The sequence below is a fragment of the Vipera ursinii genome, assembly GCF_947247035.1.
Source record: "Vipera ursinii genome assembly, chromosome: 1".
Lineage (NCBI taxonomy): Eukaryota > Metazoa > Chordata > Lepidosauria > Squamata > Viperidae > Vipera > Vipera ursinii.
Genome location: NC_139512.1, coordinates 277,171,693 through 277,189,454, shown reverse-complemented (window position 1 = coordinate 277,189,454; position 17,762 = coordinate 277,171,693). Strand labels below are relative to the sequence as shown.

The window sequence follows — 17,762 nt, the reverse complement described above, 5'->3', positions numbered from 1 at the left end:
AGTTAACAAACTAATAAATTGCTGCTACTTACTACTGCCTTAAGACATTACTTTGTACCCATGGAGCTCTTGGGTACAAACTTCATGGGACAGGGATCTTTTCAGACATTTGCACATCCTTAAAGAATAACTGTAGTAAAGCTAGAGTTTAATCATTAAAAGACTAGTGTTGGAACTTGTTCAAGATTCATGTTTTTAAAAATCTCAAAAAAGTAACTTTTTTACTTTAAATGTTCTGTGCCATCTTTTCCATATACCCAATTTTGCTAGTATATGACATTTTTGTAAATAAAACAAATTGAAATTTAAATCTCATATATCTTTATATTTTAGAGTAATGGATCAACATAAGCTATCCAGAGAACAGTGGGAAGAACGAATTCAAGTATGGCATGCTGAACATGGTGGAATGCTTAAGTGAGTTATTTCATTGAATTTTTTATTTACTTTTAAAAATTGGTTTTAGTTATTTTGAAGTGTCCTATATATTAGATCTTTTCTGTTATACCTAGCAATCTGAGTATTTTATTTTCCCAGCACCTCAAAGTTCTGCATCAGTCTTGAAAACAAGTCTTAACATTTCCTATTTTGTATTAACCAGAGAAAATGCCATGCTGGAATATTTGAAGATTGCTCAGGATCTTGAAATGTATGGAATCAACTATTTTGAAATAAAAAACAAGAAAGGAACAGAACTTTGGTTGGGAGTAGATGCACTTGGGCTCAACATTTATGAAAAGGACGACAAGTAAGTGGAGATATTTATAATCCTTTGTCAGACTAAAGAGCTGTTCTTGTGCCAAAGAATTATCTCATCTGTGATATGTACTTTTATAGCAATCATATCTGCTAAGGTCACCTTGCCTTTCAGAATATATGCTAAATAATATTGTGCTGGGGTGCATATGACTTCAATGTCACTTGCCTTGCTTTATCCCTTAACTGCGCTCTTTTCTCCTTAAGCTCATGTACAGGCATGTGGTTTCAGAAGGACAGGAAGGGGCTACAGGGAACAATTACTGCATGGCTTATCTTTATTATGTATCATACCTTATTGATACTTGTAGAAAAAAAATCAGAAGCCAAGTCGATTTTTCACTTGTTAAAGTATTGGACAGAAGCAAGAACAATCATCTGCAGGAACTAGGATTGAGATATGAGCCAAAGGATACTGTAGACAATCCATGACCTGTTGGGACATTTTTCTTTCCATATATAATATAGGCTCGTGGTGTTTGCATTCCCCTCACAAACTTCAGGAATGCTCTGATGAAATTACTTCCTCCACCACTTCAGCTGACCCACAGAACTTCCTTCCATTTTGTTGGGGGAGGGAGGAACAAAGGGAGTGACAGGCTACAAGGGATACTGCACCCCACCCCACACCCCACACTCCCTATTCTGGCATGTCTCCAAAAGACCCTTCCCTCCAGTGAGGAAGAGTGCTCACCCTTTGATCATCAACACACCCCAGCCAGACCTACTCTACCAGCAATCGTCTGACTCACTCATTCTCCCCTTATCGGCCACCACTGTTAAAAGAGATTTAAGATTTCAGCCACCGTTCCAAAGCAACCTGTCAGTCCTTAAAAGGTAAAGGTTCCCCCGCACGTGCGTGCTAGTCGTTTCCAACTCTAGGGGCTGGTGCTCATCTCTGTTTCAAAGCCGAAGAGCCAGCGCTTGTCCGAGGACGTCTCCGTGGTCATGTGGCCAGCATGACTAGATGCCAAAGGCGCACAGAACGCTGTTACCTTCCCACCGTAGTGGTCCCTATTTTTCTACTTGCATTTTGACGTGCTTTCGAACTGCTAGGTTGGCAGAAGCTGGGACGAGTAACAGGCGCTCACTCTGCTACGCAGCACTCGGGATTCGACCCGCCAAACTGCCGACTTTCTGATCGACAAGCTCAGCGTCCTAACCCACTGAGCCACCGTGTCCAACCAATTGGGAACACGAGCCAAAGAGAGATGGGGGGGGGTAAAGTCCTCCCATTTTTCCTTGTGCCAAATAACTTAAGAGTTTCTGGAAAGTATAGTCAAAAGACATGCTCCATCGGCCACAACTCTGCCAAATTTTAATCATGGATCCCCATTTTTGGATGCATTTTGTAAATTAGCCTGAGATACGTTAAGATATGTTGATTCCAAAATTGTTGCCTTATGATGCATTGTCTATGGAGATTCTCAATCACCCTGGTCATAATTATCCCAAAGATGCATTTTCACGAGGCAACTGGACTTTCATGTTTTTCTTTGAAGACGTTTCGCTTCTCATCCAAGAAGTTTCTTCAGCTTCTTCAGCCCCGCCATCCAGTCAGAGCTGAAGAAGCTTCTTGGATGAGAAGTGAAACGTCCTCAAAGAAAAACAAGAAAGTCCAGTTTCCTCGTGAAAAAGCATCTTTGGGATGCCTGTGATGCATTGTGTCACCAAATTGAAGATTACAAAGTATCAAACAGATACATATGTTATAGTCTTAATAACCTGTTATTTATTGTATGTGCATGTATTACACAGTCAGGGAAGAATGCACATTTTGCGTGTGGAAAGCCTCAGATTCAATCCCAGTAATCTTTGGTTCTTTGAACTATGGTGCTGGAGAAGACTCCTGCAAGTCCCTTGGACTGCAAGGCAATCAAACCGATCAGTCCTAGAGGAGATCAACCCTGACTGCTCTTTAGAAGGCCAGATCCTGAAGCTAAAACTCAAATACTTTGGCCACCTAATGAGAAGGAAGGACTCACTGGAGAAGAGCCTAATGCTGGGAAAGATTGAGGGCAATAGAAGAAGGGGACAACAGAGAATGAGGTGGCTGGATGGAGTCACTGAAGCAGTAGGCGTGAGCTTAAATGGACTCCAGAAGACGGTAGAGGACAGGAAGGCCTGGAGGAACGTTGTCCATAGGGTCGCGATGGGTAGGACACGACTTTGCAACTAACAACAACAACAATCTTTGGTTAAGACTAGGAGAATCTGTTCTGAGAGCTGTGTTCCATTAGAGTAACCAAGTCTGAGCAAAACATATTCACAGGATCGCCACCATGTAAGAAACCTTGCTTAATCATTCAGGATTCTCACTCAACTTTCTCCTCAATGGAGACTCTCCATTATGCTCAGTTGAGAGCTTTTTATAATCGTTTATTCCATGCTAGGAACCATTAGTGTGAAATTATTCTTAGCGAACAGTTGGCTTTTATCTGGAAACTGCTCAGGTAAAGTTAAGTTGAATTCTTGGAATACCAGACTGACAATCTTTGTTATTTTAAGGCAGTACATTTAGAGTTCCTTATTAAGGAAGAGATTTGAGGAAGAAACAGCATAGTGGTAATCTGGAAATGAGACAGAAGAAACTGAATGATACTATGTAAAAAGGAATGGTTCCTGTTCATATAATACTTGTTCAATACACCAAGAAAGTACAAGTTCATAAATTAACTTGAATTTATTTTGAAGCATAGTAGATTATTTATAAATAGCAACTTGGCTTTATATTTGTTTCCAAGGCATGCTTTAAGCCGTAGAAACATTCCAACAGGAGAAATTGGCTGCAAACATTGGAAAAAGGCTATATGCCAGGTCTTCCTTGCCGTTTTTAATCAAAATTATACCAAGATCACCAAAGAAGTCGTAAAAAATTTTCTAGCAAACCTATCACACCTAGAAAATAAGGAGTGTCACTCTTAAGGATTGCATGAGTGAAACTACTTCTAGATTCTTGAATGACAGGTCTCTTTGTGTAGCCACAGTCATTCAAACTGGTTTTACAAGCTATATAAAGCCTGCAGGAAGAAACATTTGCTTCTGAAAGAAAATCTGGGAAGGGGGGATGTGCAAAGTAAATTAAGCATTGGCTCATCTAATGATTCATAATGGAATCTTCATAATATGGAAGTTAACTTGCTGCTTCCCCCTTCCCTTTTTTTAATACAACTTGAATGCATAGAAATTGCTGGAGGATGGAATATGGTAAGGCACACCTATGGCTAATATTGAGTTTAGCATATAAATAACAGCACTTTTATTTTTCATTATGAAAGCTACCTTTGAATCTCCAACACTTAATTACTGCATCGGTATCTTTAAAACAGTAGTTGTATATATTGAGAAGCATTAACTCACAATGCTCTAGTTATAATATTCTGTGTGAGTTATATACTTGTGTTTGAGATTTGTTTGAATATTAGTAGCTCGGGTTGGCAGTGGTGGGATTCAAATATGTGAACAACCGGTTCTCTGTGTGGATGCTGCTTCCGGAAATCTGTTCTGGGCAACAAAAAATTAGCTTCCAGTTCTGCCGAAGTGGTGCAAACCGGCTGAATCCCACCACTGGTATTGAGCTGATAGTCTGATCTCTGAGCTTGACGATTTGGCTGTAAATGTTTCATCTCCATTCAGGGGGGACATCTTCAGTGCGCTTTGAATTGTGCAACCCTAACCCACAATTCAAAGCCCATTGAAGATGTCCCCCCCCCCACAGAATGGGGGGATTTAAAATGGATGAAACCTTTATGGGGAAGAACTTTTTCTCTCTGGGAGGTGGCAGAGTTTCACTTTAAAAACTGTGATATAAAGAGGAATACAGGTGTTAGAACTTTAAGGGTACAAAGAGAGAGATTTTCATTTATTATTTTTTTTCTATCCCGGATTGATCTGATAATTGGATGCTGTAGAGAAGGGGATGGGCAGTCATGTAGCTTGTGTGGTCAAAAATGTTATTTAGTAGGCTGGATACAAAACTGTGTTTGGGGAAACACATATTGTCACGATGCCTCTTTGACCACATTAAATCCAATAATCAGTCTTTTTTTTGCTTGGCATCCTTCCTGTAAAAGCCATATTCTGCTGTTTATGAAGGTTGAAGTAACTTTTGTTAGATGCCAATTGTTCAACTTATTGCAGAAATCTGGAACCAGATCTATTTTACTCCCAGTTCTGCTGTAAAGATCTAATGAGACAGGGAGGTAGCTTCAGCATCACAGTACAATTTAATCCTTGACTTAATGTCAGTTCATTTAATGACAGTTTGAAGTTACAATGGCCTTGGAAAATGTGACATGTCCATCCTCAAAAGTTATTGCCATTGCAACAACTCCCACAGTCACGTGGTCGCAACTCAGGCACTTGGCAACCTGCTCGCATTGACAATGATTCGGTGTCTTGTGGTCACATGATCCCAATTTCAACCTTCTCAGCCAGCTTCTGACAAGCAAAGTCAATTGGAGAAGCCAGATTTGCTTAACAACTGCATAATTCACTTAATGACTATGTGATTTGTTTAACAACCACAGTAAAAATATTGCAGAATTAAGTCCCACCACATGATGATTTGTTTAATGACCAAAATTCCAGTAATTGTGGTCATAAACTGAGGACTACCTCGACTAGCTGGAGTGTAATAGAGCCAAACTTCTTGATCTGTGTTGTAGATATTGTTTCCTTATCTGTATCTGCTTTGGTGTTTCCAGATTAACCCCTAAAATTGGCTTCCCTTGGAGTGAAATTCGAAACATATCTTTCAATGATAAGAAGTTTGTTATAAAACCAATTGACAAGAAATCACCAGTGAGTATAACTGATAATTAGTGTTGCTCCTAATGAAAGAGAATATGGTTATTTATCTGTTATTTTTTAAAGACCTACCTGTTAATTTGCATAAATCTTAGAATGAATTTGCATGCCCATTTGGTAGTTGAATAATAGTGGAAACCCTGGTTTCTATAAAATAAATCTGCTTAATGATTGAAATTACTTCAACAGAATGTGGAATTCTCCCTTCCTTTCATCATGTCCACATCAATATGTTAGAATGTTTGTTGAATCATTTTATTGTATTTATTGAATATTAATATTATGGGCATCACTTTCTTCCTCTTATATTGCACAAAATTGGAGTCTTAAAATTGAAGTCTTAAAATGATAACTTTTTAAAAAAATTACCATAGGAATATTTCCTTATTCTGTAACATCTTCTATCATTGCATTGTAGAATTTAATTTTCCTGATAATTTTGAAATAACCTTTCTGTAAAGTTTTTTTAAGAGGTTGGTATATTGAAGAAATATCTTATTTTGCCTTCCTTTATAATATAAATGGGTCTCGCCAGAAATTGCTTAAATTTCAGAAATGACTTCCTCCCCTTTAAATATTTGATTACGAGGAATTATTCTTTGAAGGTAAAGAGAAAATTTAGTCATTTAGCCATTAACCATATTGAAATTTTGTGTTCCAAATATTCACTGGAGCCCTGGGATTATGAATAACTTTATTGTGTTCTTTTTCTTAATGTTAGCCTCATTTTCTCCATCCATTATTTCATAATTTCCCTTCTGTCTTTGTTCCACCCTACAAATGAACTTGCTCTGATACTTGGCTATTAAGAATTTAGGGACAGAAGTTTTGAATCTGGATGATTTCCATACCATTACTTATCTAACCCATGCACAAAGCCCAATGAATATTACAAAAGATGCTATTAGAGAAGCATTGTTATAGCAGTTATTAAATTGGTCGGGCTCAGAAATTATTAATGTATTTTTAGTGCTGAAATTAGCAATCATAGGCCAATTGCGGGAGAAGCCCTAACCCCTATATCAGCTATGCTGACTCAGGAATTCTGGGAGTTGAAGTCCATGAGTCATAAAAGAGCTGAGGTTGCCTACCCCTGCCCTAAATGATGAAATGGGTTAATTTGTTACTGCTTGGATTTTCCATTACAAAGAATTAGGGAGCCAGTGAAAAGTTTGACACAAAACTGTAAAGTAGGGCACTGCAAGTGTGCCTGTGCATGGGTGTCTTTTTAACCTTTTCATCTCTTCTTGACAGGACTTTATATTTTATGCTCCTCGCCTAAGAATCAACAAGAGAATCCTGCAGCTATGCATGGGAAATCATGAGCTGTATATGCGCCGTAGGAAACCAGATACCATTGAGGTCCAGCAAATGAAAGCTCAGGCCCGTGAAGAGAAGCACCAGAAAGAGCTAGAAAGGTGTGTGCAGGAGCATAGGAACTACAACATGGTATAACTCAATTAGGCCCCTACATTAAGTGTGATCATTCTGATGTAGATATATTGATAGCCTTACCATACCATAGCGTACGTGGCAATCATAGGGTTACCAAAAATTAAATCTAGAGTGAGTATGGATTGGTAAGAGGTTGAGTTGCTTGAGATCTTTATATCCTTTTTACTTCCTTCACGGTTCCTTAATAGAAAGGTTTAGGTCATGAGTGACTAGAAATGCAATCGTGAGTGACTAGAAATGCAATCATTACATAATAAGTACTACTCTTGATTTAAACACGTGTTCAGATACTTTCACATTGTTCTGTCCTGGTTATTATGAAAAAAATCAGGAAAGTGGAAAACGTTTCTAGAAAGTGAAGTAAGTTGTAGTCTGTTCAGTTCTAAAGCTAATTTAATTTTATATCTAAAGGGAGATGTTGGAGAATGAGAAGAAGAAAAGAGAGACAATTGAGAAGGAAAAAGAGCAGATGATGCGAGAGAAAGAAGAGCTGATGATGAGGCTGCAGGAGTATGAAGTGAAGACACAAAAAGCAGAAAAAGGTACTGCCTTGCATTTTGTTGGCAGCAGTTGCTGAAACCCACATCCATCTTTCTATGTTCCCCACTTCTGATCTGATAAGCAGTGTCTTTAACAAGCAATAGCAACCTAAAATGTCATTGTAGTAGTACTATGGATTGAGTTTCCTAATTAATAGAAATACACATACAGGTAAACATATCCTTCTGAGAGAAGAGTAGTCTCGCCCTAATGAACTCCCAGGACCTTGCTCTGAGGAAGAGAGTGGGGAGCTGGAGGAGGCTTCACTTCGCCTGCAGTAACGGGGAATCATGATGTGCTGTTGCCATCAAGATGCAGTGCTTGGCAGGGCTATTGCGTAGCCCCAAAATATCAGCCTCCTATGTTAATAGTTTGGTTGACTGAAAAAATTAACCACTGAAGTAATCTTTGTGTGGTGTCAAATGCAATGAAATCGGAAGTAATCATCACTTATTTATCTTGGCAGGTATGTGATTTGGTTGGAGTTGGTCTGATAGATATAGTTATAATCACAATATGAGAATAGACATTTCTTCTAAGATGTTTTCCATTCTTAGTCAACAGCCTGGGGACTTCCTGCAAGTCGGCCAGTGCTGTCAACTGTGGTGACTAAAGCTGTAACTATTTATCTTCAAAGAATATTCTAAGCATAAAACAAGGACTAGCATTCCAAAAGCATGAGGTCTTAGTTGCATGTCATATTTAGCCATAAAATGATAAGGTGAAGGAACTGTCCTACTTCTCCACAAATATTACCGCCTCGTTCCACAAGAAGCCAGACTGATGCAATTTCTGAAGAGTGGGTTGTGGTGGTTGCTGTTGTTGTTGTTTAAAAAAAAATCAGCATTTAAAGTAATATGTGATTGGTTTGTTTGTTTTTTCCTTCTTGCCAGAGCTCTCAGACCAGATCGAAAAAGCCAGGCAGCTGGAGGAAGAAAGAACAAGGGCCCAAGAGGAAGCAGAGCGTCTGGAGAATGAGCGTTTGATGGCTCTGCAAGCGAAGGAAGAGCTGGAGAAGCAGGCTGTTGACCAAATGAAGAGTCAGGAGCAGCTGGTATGGATCGGAGGCATTTTGGAAGCTCCTCAAGCATCATCAGTGTTTATAGCTTTTTAAATCTTGCCTTTGGTTCTCAAAGTCTTCATGGCAATCTACAGTGTATTTTCAAAGTAATTTTAAAATATGTAAAGATGATAAAATCTTACCTAAAACGGATACAGTACAGAAAATAAACAGCACAAGCCACAAATATTTCCTGAATCAAATGCATGATGACAAAATAAAATTTAAGGGCACAACAGTTTTTACAGAACAGGGATTTCTACAATCGTGCTGCTATAGAGAAAGTGGTTGAGCTGCATTTGAGCTGGAAATGAGGTATGAAAACCCTGCAGGGGTCAGTGATATCTTATAGAAAGAAACTGTCTTTTCCCATCACTTGTGCCTTCATGAAATGTTGCATTAAGCTCCTAGACTTTCCAGGCATTATGGGTAAAATCTGGCTCAGGATGCTAATAGTTGCAGATCCATCATAACTGGAAGGTACCAGTTTGGAAACAGCTTGCTTAAGTTATATTGGCTGTAAACTATTTTTTAATGTTCTAACTTGCAGCTAGAAATAAAATAGCCACTGTTGATATTCCAGGAATAGACATATGGGTTTCTTAGAGTTGGTACTGGCAAATTGTATTTAGGCGATATTTAATAAAATTTCTGAAAGTTCTCTTAAGGCAAACTTAATAAAGTTGGATGTTAGTAGTCTAGTCTTCCCATAACTAAAGTTTGACACACACACACCCCTATGTTCTACTTTTTTGTAGCTGCTACCATGTCGTTTTCTGACCCAGGAGCAGAATCTGAATGTCCCACCCTGTCTAAAACCGGAGGCTCTAGGAATAGGGAGCAGTTGTCTTACTGACCCAAAGTACTTCTATCTAATGTAATTTCCCTTTTTTCCCCTTAAAAAAGGCTGCAGAACTCGCAGAATATACAGCCAAGATTTCTCTTCTGGAAGAGGCAAGGAAGCGTAAAGAGACTGAGGTTGAAGAATGGCAGCACAGGGTAAGCTAATGTGTTCCACTTTGTTTTACTTTCACGGTTTTAGCAACTTTAGGTCTTCCCTGGATCTTGATTGCAACATGGTTCATTGGAAATATAGATGGTACAGTTGATTGTCCTATAAGATTTGCTACACTATAAGATGAGCCACATTGCATCAGAACTGACATTCTATATTTGCTTTCCACAACAGCGAACAGGATGCTTCCAGGAAGCTCATAAAGAGTGCATAAATTGAGCGCTGTAGTGTAGGTCTGCTATTTTTGTTTATAAAACAAACTCGGGAGTATTTCTACAATCAGAACGTTCCAGATAAAATTCAGAACCATCCTCGTTTGACTTTTCTAACATTCTCTTTGCAAGCTGCATGATTCTTCTATCATTCTGTTTGATAGGGGCATAACATGGAGAGGAAGTAGTATACACAAAATTTCAAACTTTTGCAAATTGTCTGAATTGCATTCTACATTGCAAGATAATCTGTTTTTCTGAAATTCAAATATATAACTATTTTGGCCAAGAAAATTGGCAATTTTTCATAGGCAATTCTCATTTTTCCATTGATTCGATACATTTCCAATTCCTGAAAGCCTAAAAAATCTTATATTATCTCTACGGAGCATGCATCCCTAATCAAAAGATGACATCATTGACCAGTAAATGTCCATTGGGTACTTGACTGTCTATAATTCCTAAACTATTTTTATATATTTTCTGGACCTTGCTTTCTTTATCAAAATGAAATAATTGTCTTCAATAATGATAAGGACTTATCATGTAATCTAATATATTTAAATTCTGTTTCCTCTCAGACATAGATAATAATAAGACCCCATCCTATCAGCTGTAACATCAGCGCAATCCAAAACATAAATTTATGACTGTTAAATTAAAAAAAATACCTCTAGACAAGATCTCAAAAAATATTATTTCTTTTCCAGGTTCATTAGGTACTTGACATTAGTAACCACAATTGAAGCACTCTGTATAATGGTTCGCTTAAAATAGCTTTCAAAGGTTTGTGGTCAGGCTCTACTGAAACTTCTACTCCATAAAAGAAAGCAATTAAAAAATCCTGGCTCTAGATGTATATGGCATTGGAACTCCTCACTGAAGGAGTACTGCAGCTAAACTAGATATGCTGCCATCCGCTGACACCATCGTAGTTTTGTCACATTATAATATTTGAATGCAGATTCAGTCATTAGTAACACAGTATATTAACTGCTTCTTCTTGTACTGATATCCACTGAAATCTCATGTAACAACAATAGACTTAATGGAATTATCACAGTAGTAATTCATTTATTTCATTTATTTGATTTCTATACCGCCCTTCTCCCTAGGGACTCCTGGGGGGGGGAAATTGGTCATACTGAAAAACCACTGTACATCTGTTTTCTTCTTGGTATTTTAACCATGGCTTCAGTCTTTGTTTTTGTCAAGTTTCTTGTCATTAGAGGTTAGCAGATGTCCTACGTACTTTACCTCAGTCCAGATGAACACAAGATTTAAATCAGTTATTGCAGACATGTCAAACACAAGGCCTGGGGGCCAGATCCGGCTCGGGAAGTGGTTTCATGTGGCCCGCAAAGCCATCTTGGAAACAGTGAAGGAACGGCCCCCACTGCCTTGACCCTGGCCCAGAGACCCTCCTTCTGCCAGAGACCCTCAGATCTGTCCCACTCCTGCCCAGGCCCCCATAGGCACCCTTGATGCGAATGATGTAGAGCTGGCCACGCCCACCCAGTAGGCCATACGCACTCTAGCCATGCCCACCCAGTAGGCCACGCCCACCCTGGCCATACCCACCTGGCCCCCTGAGGGCAACCGCAATGCTGATGCGGCCCTCAATGAAATTGAGTTTGACACCCCTGAGTTACTGCTTTTAACTCTGAACAACTTTATACAGGCTATAAACCTAATACTTATTCCCCCATATGAATTTTAAACATTACAGTTTTACAACATTAATAACTAAACAAACAGCCCATTCAACTTCTAAACTTCCATTTTAATCAGTCCATTACAAAGCTCTGAAGAAGCTTCTTTCTCATACGATATACAGTTTTTGTTCTTAGTTCTTCACTTTTTATAAAAGATTCAGCCACCCACATTTTCTGCATTTTTTTTCCAACCACTGCCCCATGCGCTTTTGAGAAACTGTATCTCAGACATGGGTGCTTCCAATCTTTGGTCTTTGGCATTACAACAGATGGCTGGGGTTTAACTTTTCTAGAGGCATTCTCATGACTTCTCAAAATAACCAGTTCCTTATCGGTATGCTCAACCTACAACCTACTCCTCAGCTCTGCAAACATTGACAGCATGTTCCAGTGTTAAATCATCTGTCCCTAACAATCTGACTCTTACTCTTTCAGGTCTTATTCCATATAGGCCACAGTCCTTACTTAAAGTCACGTAACTGTCCAAACTCACAAGACTGCATTAAAGGTTTTAATTCTGTTACATAAGTCTCTCTGTTTTCTTGTAAAAATTTTATTCCTCCCTTATGCAATGTCCTTTCTTGGTACATAGCAAGTTTCGGATTTCTCAACACCTGCAATATCTGCTTATTAAACTTCTCTTCAAATTAGAATGTATTAAATATGTCTGTTGCCTCCTCTCCATCAACAAGCTGAAACAAGACTGCTTGTAATTTCTTATTATTTTTATTGGCCCTGCTAGCCACCATAAAGCTCAAACCTTTGTTTCCATTTTCTCCAAAATTCTAACAAAACCTAAACCTAGAGACTGTTGATTACACCTGCACTGTTCAGAGCTTCTCAGTTGACTTCTAACTTTATGTTATGTTTACACAACAGACATAAATAATAAGAAAGACAAATTCAGTACACAGCTAGGTTTTATTGATAATTTGCAGGTTGCATCAGAGGTAAGAGAGCCATTCACACAGAGATGGCTCTTTTTAGCCACTAATATTCTTGCAAGTAATACATTACAACATATAACTATACCAACTTGTATTTCCCAAATATTGTATTGAGAAGCATATTGCATCTAATAGTACAACTAATGCATAGCCATTGTGACTAAATTAGTAACACTCATAGCTTTATTACTCACAGGTTTGACTATTGTCTTTTAAATCATTCAAGTCTATTTTGAGATGGAGGATTCCGTAGTTAAATATGTCAAAACTTTGGGGAACAGTTTCTCATCAAACAGCTGGCCAGGTGGCTAAACAATTGAGCCACATTACATAATTTAGGGGAACACAAACCGCATTTGCCAATATGGGTGAATAGAAAAGTGCATCTGAGCCCGGAAGGAGGATAAGGTTGAGAGTCAGGAACATAGTCATTGGGAAAAGAGAATGACGGCATACTTAAAAATTAAATTATTAATTGAGGCATTGTTGTTAGCTGCGAAGTCGTGTCCGACCCATCGCAACCCTATGGACAACCTTCCTCCAGGCCTTCCTGTCCTCTACCATCTTCTGGAGTCCATTTAAGCTCACGCCTACTGCTTCAGTGACTCCATCCAACCACCTCGTTCTGTCGTCCCCTTCTTCTATTGCCCTCAATCTTTCCCAGTATTAGGCTCTTCTCCAGTGAGTCCTTCCTTCTCATTAGGTGGCCAAAGTATTTGAGTTTTAGCTTCAGGATCTGGCCTTCTAAAGAGCAGTCAGGGTTGATCTCCTTTAGGACTGACCGGTTTAATCACCTTGCAGTCCAAGGGACTCGCAGGAGTCTTCTCCAGCACCAGAGTTCAAAGGCCTCAATTCTTTGGCGCTCAGCCTTTTTTATGGTCGAACTTTCACAGCCATACATTGCAACTGGGAAGACCATAGCCTTGACTATACGCACTTTTGTTGACAGGGTGATGTCTCTGCTTTTTAGTGAGCTGTCTAGATTTGCCATGGCTTTCCTCCCAAGGAGCAAGCGTCTTTTAATTTCTTGGCTACAGTCCCCATCTGCAGTGATCTTGGAGCCCAGGAAAATAAAATCTGTCACTACCCCTATTTCTTCCCCATCTATTTGCCAGGAATTGAGAGGGCCGGATGCCATGATCTTGGTTTACTTAATGTTAAGTTTCAACCCAAGTTTTGCACTCTCCTTCTTCACCCGCAACAAGAGGCTCTTTGGTTCTTCTTCACTTTCTGCCATTAGAGTGGTATCATCTGCATATCTTAGGTTGTTGATATTTCTTCCGGCAATCTTAATTCTAACTTTATTGAGGCATTAAATTATCATAAATCTGTATATTTTAAGATTATTTGGGGAACACACAAAATGTCATGTCCTATGTCACCTATTTTTTAAATAACACTTTCACTGGAAACTTGAACATTGGAAACATATTCTTCTTGGTTTCCCTTTTCTAGGCTAAAGAAGCCCAAGATGATCTCGTGAAAACAAAGGAAGAATTACACCTGGTAATGACTGCTCCACCTCCTCCACCTCCACCTCCACCTACATATGAACCAGTGAACTATCATGTCCATGATAATCTTCAAGATGAAGGAATTGAGTCCTCTGGCTACAGTGCAGAATTCTCAAGTGAAGGCATACTGAATGATCGTAATGAGGAAAAGCGAATTACTGAAGCCGAAAAGAATGAGCGTGTCCAAAGACAACTGAAGGTAATCTGTTAGTAATACGAAAGCATTTATTATCGGAAGAAGGATAGTTTGCCCACTATAGAAGAATGGGTGTTTAAAGTTTCGAATCTTGCAGAAATGTCTAAGATTTCTGCTTATTTGAAAGATCATTCGCAGGAAAGATATATTTCAGTTTGGAGGAGATGGATAAATTATATTCAGAACAAATATGGGACTAAAAAGTTCCATTTAGCTTATGAGTAGATTTTAGTGGGATATTGTTATTGGTACTTTGTTTGTAGTTATGTTAAAGGGGAGTTAAAGCACATTATGAATTTGGTTAATTGTATATTATGCATAATTTTTATTTAGAATATGATTATTGTAACTATAATCCTGTATTTAGCTCTGGGAAGTTGGGGGGGGGAAGTGGGTGGGTTTGGGGTGGGAGGGATTTGGGGATATATTGTAAAATTTTGTTTTTGAAAAACTCTTTAATAAAAAAAAAGAAAGCATTTATTATCATTCTGTGTACCATTTTATAATCTGCCCAAGAAAGGAGAAAGATTGTAATTGTATCTTTCTTTTAAAGCAGGGGTCTTCAAACTCGGCCCTTTTATGACTCATGGACTTCAACTCCTAGAATTCTTCAGCTAGGCATGCTGGCTGAGGAATTCTGGGAGTTGAAGTCCATGAGTCATAAAAGGGCCGAGTTTGAAGACCCCTGTTTTAAAGCGTTAAGAAAGGTTTTACATTTTATGAAGAAAGAAGATAATGATGTAGGACATAATCTAGAAATCTTTGCTACCATGTAACTTATAGTGGAAGGTAAAAAATGGTTGGCAAATTTAGATGATCCAGATCTTTTATCTTCTAACACTAACCATTGTAGTCTCTTAGACTGAACTATGCATATTTCTGGACGTTAGAAGAATGATACGTAGAAAACACCTTCAGATTGCATTTGCAAAATTTCATGTTAGTTTTTTTTTGTTTTCATCATAACGTAAGTTTCACATATTTATTATTTGTGCATGTCTGTAATACTGTGTTTAAATGTTGTAGACGCTGACTGATGAACTAGCTCAGGCCAGAGATGATGAAAAGAAGACTCAGAATGACCTCATCCACACAGAGAATATGCGACAAGGCCGAGACAAGTACAAGACACTAAGGCAGATACGACAAGGGAACACCAAGCAGAGAATTGATGAATTTGAAGCTATGTAAATAAAGTTTCAATGAAGACTCTGGGAAATGCAGATTTTGAATGTTGACATTTCTTCTTGGAAGGTCACTTGCAAAGTCATACCAGTAAATAAATAAATAAAACTCCCACACTGTCAGGTGTCAGCTGAATTTAATAAAAGCAGCCACCAGGATTTAAGTATAACAAAGAGAACAGTCAGAGATGTAATGAAATCATATTAATGTTGTGTCAAAAAATATTGTTAAAGGATGTCTCACAATCACTTTTTTCCTACACGTTAAGAGTTCTGCAGCTTTAATAGAAGGCTTTTTACTACCACAAGTATATCCAGATTTGTTTGGGTGTAGGGAAATATGCTAGGTTTCTTGTTCTTAAACATCCACCGTATTTGAAGTTTATAATGTTCTTAAGTCTTAAGTCACTCCTCATCTCTTGTTATTCCTATAAAAAAGTCACAAAAGGACTCTAAAAAACTTTCACCTTGAATCGGAGAGGTTCCCGATGATCGCTCAAAGGGAGTAAACGACAGGCACGCTTGGATGTCTTTCTTATATCAGAAATAGAGGGAAATTGTCGATGTTCAATATTATTCAAGTGTTGAACTGCAGCTTAACCAGTCAGCTGTAGTATCATATTTATATATAATATATATGTGTTAAAAATATAAGTAACATATAATTCTAGTTTGAAAAGGGTTTTTTGCTTTGTATATTTTGTTATTATTTCTTGACTTGTTAAACAAATGATATTTTGGGGAAAAAATCAACTCTTGGGTGAGGCATGATCTAGAAAACATTTGTAAAGATGATTTTTTTACTTGAAAGAAAATTGTAATGCATGCCTGTAATTCAATATAAATAATTTCACTAATCCTATTTTTTCTAACAAATTTTCTAATTTTTAAAAAATGGTACCGTTTCAGACTCCAGCCATGAAGGGACTTTTATCAGCTTTTTAAAATGTCTCTGTTGAAGAGAGTTGCTATAGATTTGCCTCACTGCCCCCTTGTTAACCGCCATTTGACCACCACCACCTCCTAGCCCCCCAGATCCCAATTTTAGGCTTCTGAAATCATCAGTGTCAGAGTACAGCATGTTGCTAGTCCTGCTCTACATACAATGTTCTATGCTGCTTTGTATTTTGAAGTTTATACCTCTGGAATCCTGATATAGTGTGGTGGGATTATTTGTTGAATGCAATCTACCCATAAATAAAAATCTGCAAGGCAACATTTTCTTTCTTAAATTTCTCCAGTTCTTTTTTTCTGGAAAAACTATGAAGCAACCCATTTGTTCAAGTGACAGAGAATATTAATAATAAAACAGAAAGGTAAAACAATAATTATGGAAGAAATTATAACACTGAGGGTAAATTTTTAATTAAGTTCAATATATAAGCTAATAACACAGAACAGCAAAACATTTGCCTTGGATGCAAGGTGGAAATTAAGTTAATAACTATAAGCCTTAACCGGTGGTAAGGTTTCTCAATAGTGTGACCCATGTTTAGCCTTAATCATAGTCTGAACCAGCTGATTATTGAACAGTACTGGTATTAACAATAGGAATGGCAGCTGCCATCACCTCCACTGCCAAGATCAGATAGCCAGCAATCTGCATGATAATACATCACAGGAAGGGTGGTTTGTTTTGTTTTGCTTTCCTGTTTTCTGAAAAGAAAGTGCAATAGCCTGATCAGAGCAACCACACTCAGGAATCTGAAAGGCTTTATCATTTGTTTCCCAGGAAAGATCACCCCTACTTGTGGGTGATGAAAAATCAAAGTGGAATGAAAGAACTGGTGGCTTCTTCATTCCATGTCATTTTCTTGGAAGGCTAGTGATTGTTTAACTTTAGACTAGCTTGGGTTTGGAAAACATTAGACTGAGGTTGTGCTAAACCTGTTAACAGGCCATAATTACATCTTATGAGTAAAGCATAAAGCATGTCTTCTTAGCCAGGGTAACTCATTGTTTAGATACTCCACTTAAGTCCAACGTGATTTGTGTCCTGTAAATGTATGTTTTTGTTTCACCTCAGTTCTAGATAGGTTTGCATTGTCTGTAGCCTTGTGAATATGAGAAATAATTACAATTAAAAGAGGAGGGGGTGTTTTCCCATCCTTTTTTGAGCTTCCTTTGTTCAGCAGGACAGCTGCATTCATATATATATTCAAATGCCAGCATAGCATTCTGCATTCCTGCTTTATCAGGATCTTGAGGTAATATGTACTATTTTGGAAAAGAATGGCTCAAGGATTTGCAAAGATGAAAAAGGAGATACAGTACCATAAAGTGGTAATCTATGTAAAATAAGCTTCTGGGGATGTAAAACTAATGACAAAGTGGTGATTCTGGAGAATAAGGCAAAACT

At 38.1% G+C, this 17,762-nt stretch overlaps 1 protein-coding gene across 1 annotated transcript in view; it reads left to right on the top strand.

Annotated features, from left to right (window-relative positions):
* Positions 1 to 15,843, top strand: part of EZR (ezrin) — a 39,952-nt gene extending 24,109 nt beyond the window's left edge. The window contains exons 6-14 of the mRNA XM_083371183.1: positions 334 to 417; positions 602 to 748; positions 5,463 to 5,559; positions 6,820 to 6,983; positions 7,432 to 7,562; positions 8,454 to 8,614; positions 9,527 to 9,619; positions 13,965 to 14,222; positions 15,246 to 15,843. Of these exons, the coding sequence (XP_083227309.1) occupies positions 334 to 417; positions 602 to 748; positions 5,463 to 5,559; positions 6,820 to 6,983; positions 7,432 to 7,562; positions 8,454 to 8,614; positions 9,527 to 9,619; positions 13,965 to 14,222; positions 15,246 to 15,410 (1,300 nt within the window). The 3' untranslated portion in view covers positions 15,411 to 15,843. The remainder of the gene's footprint in view (positions 1 to 333; positions 418 to 601; positions 749 to 5,462; positions 5,560 to 6,819; positions 6,984 to 7,431; positions 7,563 to 8,453; positions 8,615 to 9,526; positions 9,620 to 13,964; positions 14,223 to 15,245) is intronic.
* Positions 15,844 to 17,762: the final 1,919 nt, after the last annotated feature.